This window comes from Ruditapes philippinarum, unplaced genomic scaffold (assembly GCF_026571515.1).
Source record: "Ruditapes philippinarum isolate M1 unplaced genomic scaffold, ASM2657151v2 ctg6220_1_1_1_1, whole genome shotgun sequence".
NCBI classification, from domain to species: Eukaryota; Metazoa; Mollusca; class Bivalvia; order Venerida; family Veneridae; genus Ruditapes; species Ruditapes philippinarum.
Window position 1 is genome coordinate 18,689 of NW_026857737.1, and position 12,452 is coordinate 31,140.

Below are 12,452 nucleotides of genomic sequence, written 5' to 3' on the forward strand. Positions count from 1 at the left end.
CTTTTTTCTTACTGAACAATGTATTAAAAGCTAGTTTCCCAATGGTCACCAGAAACGTATAGTAACGACAGCAATGTTGATGTTTTTTTAAACATTCTGGAACATTACTAGGGGATGTTTCACATGATGAATGAAACATTCCATGTAACTTTTCTGTTCTAGATAGAAGGAGCTGTATAATGCCTGTATATAATTCTACTGCGGAATTTCCTATTGGAATTTTTGCAATCCATAAACATATAAGATATAGCAACAGGAGAGGGGTGGATTCCATATCATCAAGGTCATGGTTTCTAATTTCCTCTTCAAATCTACAAACTTCATTGATCAGTTTTTCTTCTTCAATGTTGCCTTTCAATATTTTCATTGCGTTTAGGTTAAACTGCCTTACATTTTGTTTATCTAGTTTAACTAGCTCCACTGTTTTGTCTACTTGATTAGTCTTCAAGTTTGAGACTCCAAGCTTCCATGGCCGGGTCGTTGTTAGGATTACACACTTTTCACGTGCATACCGATGAGGAATACTTTTTGGAAGTCTTGAACAATCGTTGTCAGGATGAACCATTCATCAAGTCCATCTAGTAAAACAAGACATTTTTCATTGCGTAAAATGTCATTTAAAAGAGTTTTTGGTATTTCAGATTTACAACGAAGATTATTTATGATTTGTTGTTCAATCATGTTGTCAACATCACATTCTGTATCTACGTCTCTCAATAGCACTAGAAATAAAAACTCAAAGCCAGATATCGCCTCCAATTCTTCTTTTTTAAAATGGTTATAATTTTCATCCTTTTTATGAGCTTGACACCATGTTATAGCGAGATATTTTGAAAATGCTGTTTTCCCAAATCCAGCGACCGCTGATAAATATATTTCCCTTGAAACTTTTCTACCCGATGTAAACAGGTCCTGTAACGACTTGACTCTAGTTGTTTCTTTCCTTCCACCTGGAAGATTCGTCTGTATGTCAATTTCTGGCATAATGTAGAACCCAGCTAGAGGGGTATGGTCATCATCTGTGAGTGGTGAAAGAGGAACTGTACTCTGATAGGTGTTGTACCAGTCTATAAGTTCATCCTTCAGATCTGAAATGGAAATAATTGACATATAAGTATTATTCATGCAGGTGATGAAATAAAAACAAACAAACACTGATATGATTAATTAATTATAAAGGTGTCAGTGTGTACATATATATTGTAATACATGTATATAAAACACAATTAGCCTCACTAATAAAGGAAAGAAAAGCCAACAAAAATCGTTCAGAAACAAAATGTCAAAAAAAGTGTTTTTTTTTTTATTATTCCTTAACATTAGATCTACTTTATAATAGTTTCTAATAGAAATAGGACATACAAAAATGTTGAAATTGATACAAATTGTATTCGTCTGCCTTTTTTAACTAAAAATAGCAGACGAACACACTTTTTGCGACGGACGCGCCCTCAGGCGCGTTCAGAGCTAAGTCATCTACACATGGAATTTCGTTGGCTACACTCGCGCAATGTGTCCTAAACCAATTAACAGCCCAAGAAATAGTACATGAATTTGATCCTTCAAAACTCCCATACTTTGTCTGGATATCTTAATGTCTTCCATATTTAGCCTTTTCAATTTCAAATTAAGTTATCCAAGTTAAAATATGAACGTATATTATTGATAAAAACGTTGTAGTCCCGTAGTATTATTGCGCAATATGCAAATTACTGCTGAAACGATTTACCGCTGTCGAAAAAGTAGGACAGCAAATTATACTACAATAAAGGTGTAACCTCTGAGTTCCAAGACATTATTAGTAGGAAATAAATATTTCTACATTATACAAAACATTATTATTAACAAATCAAAAGTTTTTCGTGACTCTAGGATAACTCGCGCATTAATAAAAGAAGAACTATTTTCGTGACTCATACCGCGGGTTTAGCTGAATATTCAGCAGTTAATAATATATTAGATACAGTACAATGGCTAGTATAAATATCTATTTTTGAAAATGCATGTAAGACACTTTACCGCCATGTAGTCTTTCATGGTAAGGAAGTTATAATATCAGTTCTACTTCCGATTCTTGTGGTTTGTTTACATATTTTACTAGGTCATGATATGAGTTAAGCTTCGCTATTCTAAAAATAGATTCTGCTTCTCCTGTTCTGATTTTTGGACAGGCGATTAGGAAGTACACATTAAACATGTAATTAATAAACCAGCGGATTGTAATGCAATACTTTTAGAAATGCTATACAATTGTAAGAAGCAAACAAGTTGAAAATGGAATTTAGTGTGAAGTTGAAAAGGACAACTAAACACTGTAGTGCTTAAGTGACATTTAAATTAAAATAAAAACGATGTGCTCTGGCCTCTACATCTTTACCTTGTAAATAAAAAAAATCTAAGAAATACACTATTAATTGCTGATGATTTTAACCAATTTTTTTTTAATGAGACATATCCAAGAGAAATAAAAATACAAATGACTTATATTTTATTGTCTGTATGCCCACTATGATATAACACGAATCAATTCTAAATAGCATTCTCAAATGTATAATGTATTATGTTTGAAGTTTATTTGCCTGCATTTATTCTAGAAATATTTCGTTGATAGGTTTTTTTCTATTTACATATCATTTCTTAGAATAAATCGATAAGGACACTGATTTACAAGTTTGACCAGAGCTTTTAGGCATAAATTTCATTCTGTATTTAAGTGCTTGAAAGTAGAAAATCTGAATTATATCACAAAATATATTGCTCTACAAATCTCGAACTTGTATGGAACAAATTTTCTCTGTTATATATTTTGTGCTTTGTTTTTGTTTTGTTTTTGTTTTTTCTAAAAGAAGCCTTAATGTCTCTCCGGTTGCATGTCCGTCGCATTCAGTGCTGCAGCACTTTGATTAATAATTTGTAGGAAATATTTTACTGAAATTCATACAAAATATCTCAAGTATACCTCTTTTACTGTTTCACTGAGCATCTCACTTCATATTTTACTCTTTGCAATCTTTCTATAACAAAAAGTCAACTTTTGGTTGCCTCGGTCATTACTAAATTTGAAATGCACTGACAACTGTAATGAACATTAAACTATAAATAGTAATCAGGTGTCATGGACTGGCAAAATATATCTATGGAGCGCCATAACTGCCTTATAGCCTGGGCACGGTACTTAACATTTATCCAAAAAAAAATATATATAAAAATCATACATGAATGAGATTTCTCTTCTTTTTAATAAGTGATCCTTTTCCAAAACTGTTTGTCGAATTCTATTTCAAGATATTCAATAAAACTGTCTTTTATTTTTAAAACTATTTCTATAGTCAGCCATTTTGGCAATCGGAACATCCTCGGCTATAATCAATTATAAAACCTCGGAGTAAATTCGGATTGAAAGTAGTTATACCACGTTGTTTCAGATGTAAACAGAAACAGAGAGTGTTATCTTCATATTCTCTCTATTTTGACATCCAAAGAAAAATATAGTTTGTTTCGGTACAATAATGATTGAAAATATGTTTGAAAACCATTTTGAATTTCAAAATGCCCACTGGGGTACAATTTAAACAAATCCGACTAAATGTCAACAGGTTGGCATTTTGTACTTTCGGTTTCTACAATCATAATAATAAATATATAAATAATGTATTGTTTGCATTTGTTTCTATGAATTCACATAGTTTAGGTGGACTTTTACTTAAGCTAGTGCTAGGGGGCCTGCAACATTTTCAATTTTGCCGTGTTGGGCTTTCTTTAGGGATTCTTATTTCTCTCTATTTTACTTCGAATATTGGAAAGAAGTTTGTCAAAAACTCCGAGCATTAAAAAAATACTAATTGTTACATGTTTAGTTTTTAGTGTAAGATAGAACGAAATAAAGCATCCGTTCTGTGTCCTTATCCGAAGATTGACAAGTTGCGATTGCCATTTTGGGTGATTTCAGAGGTTACTATGGCATGACGGTCTTCCCCAAAAATGCAAGTATAAAAGGACAGATGGGTCAAAATCTTCAAATTAAGATGTGGAAAACTTCCAACAGTTAACTGACTATAAAATTCAAGCTATACGAATAAATGATTTGCCACTATATTGGATTATTACATAGTAACAATTAAGGGATATGGAAGTCAAATATGAAGATTTTAATCAAAAAGTTTTTCTCCCCGAATATTCATTATTCACAAAATTGAATTTATTGGCAGATTCTGTGTAGTTTTATGTGACAGTTTTGAAAATAATAGCATTGTCAAATGTAATCTGAATAATTCGACAGCAAGACCGAGCGACTTTACAAATTGATATTACACAGATGTTGGTATTTACGAAGGGCGACCATCGTCTATATAATAAAAAGCATAATTTGCTGGGCTATGTTATATGTTACTTTTACTAGTAGTTGCATAACATGTAAATACCGTGATATCATAGAACCCGTGATATCATAGGAACCGAGTATATACACATTTCTAAAGTGATGGCATCTTTTAGTTAAATGGTGCCGTGATTATGATAAATAATAATTACTGTTGCTTTTGATGTTGGTGATGTTGTTTAGATAGATGTTGCTGTCATTATAGTATATGGTGCTCTCTTTTCATATACTGTGCTGTGATTTTGATAAATGGCGATGTCATTTTGATAAATGGTGATATGGTTCCGAGAAATGGTATTCTGGTCTTAATCGGTTATGCTATCATTTTGATAATTTTGGTATATAGTGATTTTATTTTGTTAGATTGTGCTGTGATTTTCATATATTGTTCTGTTATCATGTATATGGTTCCAAATGACCTCACCATTCACCGAAACAACAGCATTAGATCTAAAAACACCATAGCACCATAAAGCAGAACCACATCACAATATATGGTTCCAAACTCCATCACCATCTTTCAAAATGGCATCACCATATATTGAAACGACATCACCATCTATTATTTAAGTCGCAGCACCGTCTATAAAATGACAGCAACATACGCTTTTATAACATCACCATCTATCAAACCGATATATGAAAACGATAGCATCATCTATTCAAACGACAGCACCATATAACGATAAATATATCACCATACGACCATTACGACATCATAAATTAGCAAAATCATAACATATTATCACTTTAGAATACATGTATGTATATAGGAGGCGGCTATGGCGTTCCATAATAATTTTTTTTTTTTTTTTGAAACATGAAATATGTTTTAGAAAGAATCTCGGCCGTATATAATCTGGTTACAGTGACACAAAGGTAAAGTGTGTGTGTTTTATTTATCTCATGAGCACGAGACACTGTTGTGGCCACGAGCTAAGCTACTTACTCGTGGCCACGAGTTACTTAGTCGTAGGCATGAGATAATTAAGTCGAGGGAACGAGATACTATGTCGTGGCCACGAGTTATTAAGTCGTTGGAACAGATAATTAAGTTGTGCGCACGAGATAAAAAAAAACAATCAGATTACAAGAGATTTATATTAATTTTCCTAGTGCTATATAGCCGGTGCTTGGGGGCGTGAGGGATGTTGCACTTATTCATTATCCCTCCTGTGCAGACTCAATCAAACCGATTTTTCATGTAATTTTGTTTTGTTTAATTCCGAGGGATCACTTTGTTTCAAGATTTTTATACTTCACAATAGCAGGTGTCAAGTGCTGTGTGGCAGCTGTAAAAAGTTTCCCGTACTTCACTTCAGTGTTGTTATATTTTGCTGGTATTTCGGGATCATTGATGCCAGCACTATTAAGTGTTGAAAAATGAGTACCGCTCAAGCCAGTGCTAGGTGGCGTGTGGGATGTTGCACTTATTCATTATCCCTCCTGTGCAGACTAAATCAAAGAGAGTCTGTATTTTTCATACATATGTTGATTGTGATTAATGCTTCCGGGGATCACTTTGTTTCTAGATTTTTATACTTCACAACAGCAGGTGTCAAGTGCTGTGTGGCAGCTGTAAAAAGTTGCCCCGTAATTCACTTCAGTGTTGTTATATTTTTCTGGTCCTTCGGGATCATTGATGCCAGCAAGTGTTGCGAAATGAGTACCGCTCAAGCCGGTGCTAGGGAGCGTGAGGGATGTTGCACTTACTCATTATCCCTCATGTCCAGACTCAATCAAACCGAGTCTGCATTTTTCATGTTAATTTGTTGTGATTAATGCTTCTGGGCGATCACTTTGTTTCCAGATTTTTATTTATCTCATGCCCACAACATAGTATCTCGTGGCCACGACATAGTATCTTGTGACCAGGATATAATTATCTCGTGGCCACGACTTAGTAACTCGTGACCACGAAATAGTATCTCGTGCACAGTACATTGATAAAAACACACACACATACAAGTCACATTTGTGCCACCGTATCTGGTTGAATCGTTGCTGCGCAAATTCTGAGGTGTAAAATTGATGCAAAAAGGAAAGAGCCTTTCATCAATACTTTGAAGCGATATACTCAGTTGCTATTTGAGATTTGAGATTTTCTCTATTCCAACAAACAACTAAACCAAGTACTTAAAGTTACTGATGGAATGCGATTTTTTCTACGATCCAAATGCAGTTTATGACCCAAACTCTTACGGTTATGTTGCCACTGTACAGATCAGATAAAGCAACAACTGCAGGATATGGAGCTTGTGGCCGTGTTGTTAAGTGTATGCCTTCGAGCCACTTGCCGTTCATCCAAAAAGTTCGAATACCGCCAGGCACTTGGGATTCTTTCAAAAGACAAGCTATTCAACTAGCTTTTGATACGTCGATGATTCTACTAAGGTGCCCGCTTGTGCCTGAAATAATGCACACAGGGACACTCGAGGTCCAATGTACCTGTAAAGCAGAAAACTCGCCATATGACATTTAAGGTTTCGATGTGACTTAAAAAGCAACCCTAAGAAGATAAACAACTGCTGTGGATATACTACAAATATGTTACTAGTATGGTACAGGTCCATTTGAATCAATTACAACTAGAACTGCCATTCCCATGGCGTAAGTATCCCCGTAAACCGCTTTGGCAGCATCAACAGTGGTCATTTAGAGCTTAAGGAAAACCTCCCTGTCAAATCTGAGGTTAGTAAGCCAGTGCATTGCTAAGTGATGTATTCTACATGATTTTAGTAGCAAAGATCAAAGTGACCTTTGCCTTTGACTGCATGACTTGAATACCCCCACCCTATCCATACAGCTTTGCCTGGTGGTGTTTTATGATGAATATATGAGAACATAATTATATGCTTCAAATGTGGAAAAAGTCTAAATCAATACACTCACTGTGAACAAGCATTTTTAAGCATTTGAGCAGACTAGCTTATAGTTGTAAAGAACCCCGTGACCTTGGCCTTGTCACCCAGTGACTTCGAAATCAATAGGGATCACCTAATGTTCTTGATCAACATCCATGCCAAAATGAAGACAGAAAAGTCAATGCCCTTGTGATCTTAACCTTTAACCCAGTGAGCCGTGGTATTCAACTGTCCCAACTATCACATGTATTAAACTCATTACCAACAAACAAATAAGCTAATACATTTTAATAGTCTAAGAATGTATATAATATATTTTCTTAACATGATACTTGTATTGATTTTAAATAAATTAAAATTTTATCAATTATGATTAAACATCCGTTATACATTTAGCCTTTCTAATCTATTCTATATTGTTGAAGACAGCACTCTAGACTAATCATATACTGGACACAGTAAAGGAAGATCTATTATGATATGAGCCAAAGTATGTAAGGTTTCTAAGTATATAACTTTAAAGTTCAAAGAGAAAACTACGGTGGCACGGAGGTGACATAAATTTGTTCTTTTTATCTCGTGCACACGTGTTACTGAGTCAGCGCATAAGATAATAAAGTGGTGCGCGCAAGATACTAAGTTGTGTGCACGAGTCATTAAGTGAATTGCACGTGTTACTAAGTCGTAGGCACGACTTACTATGTGATGTGCACGGGATACAATATCGTAACGAATTACTGCATTTAATCACACTTTAAGGCTTTAACAGAGCTGATATCCAAGTTATGCCACCCAAAAGACAGTAATTCTGGGTTGACATAAAGCGGTAAATACCTAAAACGTGAGGATGGGGTATGAAAAAAATGTTATCACAATCATATATGTACTCTTTAAGCGCATGTTACATAAACAACACTGTAGTTAGATTGTTTGTGTTGATATTATCATATATTTAGCTGTAACCACCATCTTGCTCAGTAGAACGAAACCATTTGAGCAATAAGTTATAGAGTACCTGAAAAATCTACGCGTAAGTTAAAGAAAAGATGTCATTTATATTTAATTTCTATTTTTAGTTATGGCGGCCAAATTGATCAACATACCAAAACTGTGGCCATTGTTTTATAGAAATCTATTCAAGGATCATTGCAATAGAGTTTCAAAATAATTAAGGAGTAGATCTTGTTTAAAGCCCCTGGACTCAAGATGATAAAATGAAAAAAAAAAATCAAGTAAAAGGTTAATTTTTTATACTGGTCTGGTTAGGTTTAATGTGTAAATCTATTATTACTGACATCTTAATTGAAGAAAGAATTTTGACAAAAGCGTCACTATAATTATTGTGTTCCTTCTTTGCATTATCTACTGCGTAGCCAGTATAATTACGAAAAGTTAATTCATTCAACATTTTGACGTGTCACAACAGTGGTTCGGAAAAATCCCGGAATCCGGTACGCTCGGTGTAGAATATTAATGTTCTTTCATAAAGTTTAAATCGATATGGTATAATTAATAAATTATAATTTTGAGTGCAGCAAGTTACTACAAATATCAAAACGAAAGCAGTTTATTTGTTTCCCTCTATGTTTGATACGATCTCGAATTCTGTGCGTTCCGGTCACAAGCCGCGATATTGTCCTGGTACTAAACAGAAACCAAGACGAATAAATTCCGTAGTTAAATTGTAAAAAAAGAAGGTATATCCCGTTTGGCAGAAAAGCTAACTAATTGTTTTCAGGGCAAAAATGTTAAACTATAATCATTTTGAAGTGTCATTTTAATATATTAGCAAGACGGTATTTGTTTCTGTTATCATGTGGCCCCATGTTCACAAAGATTTAAGGATCAGGATCAAGATCAGGATCAAATCTAAAAACTTTAATAATTTCTTCATTGTTTATCCTCATAGATTAATATTAATTTGAAAAATTTAAACTGGACTTGCAATGGCAAGTTAATGAAATTTATTGTTTTTTCTGCAAGATACGGGCATTTTACAGTTGATCCAAATATTGATCCTGATCCTAAAATTGATCTTTATTTTGATCCGAATATTTTTGTATTTGTTTTGTTTAATGTTGATTTTATCAAACCATTGTTTGGTTTCTTTGCGAAACAGCATTTTTTACATTTTGAAAATTTACCATTTAAATCTAGCAAAACACAATTAATCTAAGTAACATAAAACAATGAAAATAAAATCAGGATAACTTGATCCTGATGCTGATCTTTTCTTAATGAACACAAGGCCTTGAGGAGTGCTACTTTATAGGTGTTTCTTTATTAAACAGGCGTCCATCACATTCAGTAGACGTAAACAATTTAAAGAAAGTCGGAAAGTCTTAGCCACTAGGGGTCGGAAAGTCATTTAAAAAGTGGTAGGAGTGTCAAGGGGTCTAGAAGTCATCTTAATGGCCTAAGTGTCTTACTTGCCTACAAGATGATGCTTCATCTAAATATCTAAACCCAGAGAAGATGATTTATTATTTAAGTATATGTAAACTAAGCAACGCCACTAAACAAAGGTGGGATATTTTAACCCCAGGGGCATGACGTACGTAACATTTATAGATATCCACTAGGCAGTGCTACATGCAAAATATGTAAGCTATGGAATTATAGTTGCATAAACGATGAGTTAAATGGTTTATGTGTACACTTACTATACCAGTTAGGTGAACCCTTATGGGGGGCAAATAAATATTTTTTCATCCAATGAGCATGATTTATATATCCTTTGTTAATGACCACAATGCAATGATACATGTCACATATCTACGAACAGGGTATTACTGTTTCTGAGAACAAGTTTTTTAATGATCATATTTGAAGTCTATTTTTATCTATTGCAACCTACTATTGCACCAGACTGAAACCGTTTATACCACTTTTTAGGACAACCTAAGAATCATATTTGGTCAAAATCCATCAAGTGGTTTCGAAGGAGTTGTTGTTTTACGAAAAAAATCGACTAAAGGCGGACACACTGTCATCACAATTTTAACTCACTTTTGAGCGCATAGTGCTACATTAATCTAAAACAACAAGGAGGAATAAGACGGCAGGGCTCACGCTGTCAGTCGCCATAGTCGCCATTTGCGATTATTTTATAAGATTGGCGATTATTTTTGCATTTTTGGCTACAAAATCGCGATTAATTTTTTACTTCCAAAGTGTTTTATATAGTAAGGTGTTAAAAATCGATACCAGAATTTCGGTAGACCAAGATTAAACCACCAGCGGGGAGATTTTAATTGAGTTTCACCGCTTTTTTGTCTATTCGGTCACGTTTTCCACACGGGTCATACTTGCTTTACGGGTTATTGTTGGGGCCTCACATCCGTTTTTTAGGCTAGAGGTGATGAAAAAATACAGTGCCCAGGTGAATAAAAATAAAAAATTTTCATGCTTTATGAAGTTGTAAAAATATAAAATGGAAGAAGATTTATCTTTTTGGGGTAAGTTTTCATATAAAAAGTATATTGCTGGAGGAACCCAACGTAAATTAATAAACGCATTCATTTAGAATAGTGCGCTCACACCTCTGAGTTATTCTAAAAAGGGATATTCGTGTCGCCTTGGAAAAACAATTTGAATATAACTTGGATTTTTTTGACTACGTCAAAACCTGAAAGTTTACTAATAACGGTGAATTATTGCTATGCATATATGCGACAAAAAATTACTGATTTTTTGTCCCTTTAAGCCCCCATGCTTGACTGAAGATCGTCATAGTGTGTATTAAATCATGATAAAATATTTTTAAAAAAGTTATTTACTTCCAAACAACTATTTTGTCATCAAGCACTCAAATTTTTTGTGAATATTTTTCTTCTTCAGAAAACAGAAGAAAAACATCCTGATTGTGCATTCACATGTTAATTATTTCTGCTTTTTGACCATTCCCACCCGGGGCAATAGAAGGCAAAAATGGCCGCGGGTTGGGGCGGACGACTTTAAAAAGGGTTTATTGAGACACTTCCAACCGATTAATTCTTGATCATATATTTATTAAATGTTGTTGAAAAATAAAGCTATGCTCTGTTTCTACTAATATTACTTTAACTATTATCCGGCGCAGTAGGGTATATAGTTTTTTTTGTTTAACATTTTGTCATTTTAATTGGGATGAGTTATCTCCTTCTTCTCCCAGTAAGCCGTTATTCGAAGGAAAAAAGGGCACCGGGCTGCATTCTGTGAATGAGTATTCAATTGTCGTTTTAATAACTTTCTCTATATAAATATTGGAATATTGGCCTAAGATCTTACCCACTCTCTATGTTTCTGTAATGGAAATGATGGAAATTGAGATAGAAATGAGGATCTTATTGATTGCGGACAAATAATATTAATATTAGAACAAAAACATAAAGTATAAATCCTGTCGGATCCCAGAAAAAGCATTATTTAAATTGGTTAGTCTCACTGACACTGGAGCATTCTTTACAATATAAATGTTGCTATATGAAAATGTAATATTCCAGTACCCTACATATACCATTTTTTATTTAATATATCTATTACATTATAATTGAACAAAATTGGAGACGCGTAATTGTAAGGAATCTCAATAAACTAGTGGTCACTGGTGAAAAAAATAGATGTGAGATATAAAGACCGGTGTTGGGAAAACACCATACCATGCGTATCTATTAAATAGATTTTTCACCTACATGTCCTTTTATTTTGTTTTTAGAAATTTAAAAGTTTTGGTTATTTATGAGACAAATCAATATTAGTCACCCGCCAAATCAACAAAGATAAGGAAAGATAGTTTATAAATTTTAGTTTAGAAAGATTTGAATTCTAAGTCAATGGGGCGTGGCGTTAAATTTGTGTGGAATCGCTAAAGAGTCTCGGCTCGCGACTCAGTTTTTTTAAGCCTCTGTTTTCGATACTTTGTTATTATATTTTTTCTTTTTTTTTTTGGTTAAACCTCACCTTCCCTCATTCATTTTTTTTTGAAAACCTCATTATATAAAAATATTTTGCTATCTATTTTATTTTGAGCAGTGTGAGCTCCTTATGACGGACAGTATTGGTACATGGCGAAAAATAGTGTTATGTAATATTGGGATTCTTTCAGGTTTTTGGTTTTTCTAAGATAGTCGGTTACAGATGATCGGGATGATTTAATCATCTGACACGGTTTTGTTATTTCTGCGAAAAATTCTCAAAAGGGAGTCGATGTGCCTACTTATTAGTTTTAT

At 33.8% G+C, this 12,452-nt stretch overlaps 1 protein-coding gene across 2 annotated transcripts in view; it reads right to left on the reverse strand.

Annotated features, from left to right (window-relative positions):
- Positions 1 to 352: 352 nt before the first annotated feature.
- The window catches only part of LOC132750754 (uncharacterized), a 32,362-nt gene continuing 20,262 nt past the window's right edge, over positions 353 to 12,452 (reverse strand). For both annotated transcript variants that reach the window (XM_060740789.1, XM_060740790.1), the window contains exon 5: positions 353 to 1,088. In XM_060740789.1, coding sequence (XP_060596772.1) covers positions 490 to 1,088 — 599 coding nt within the window. In that variant the 3' untranslated portion in view covers positions 353 to 489. The remainder of the gene's footprint in view (positions 1,089 to 12,452) is intronic.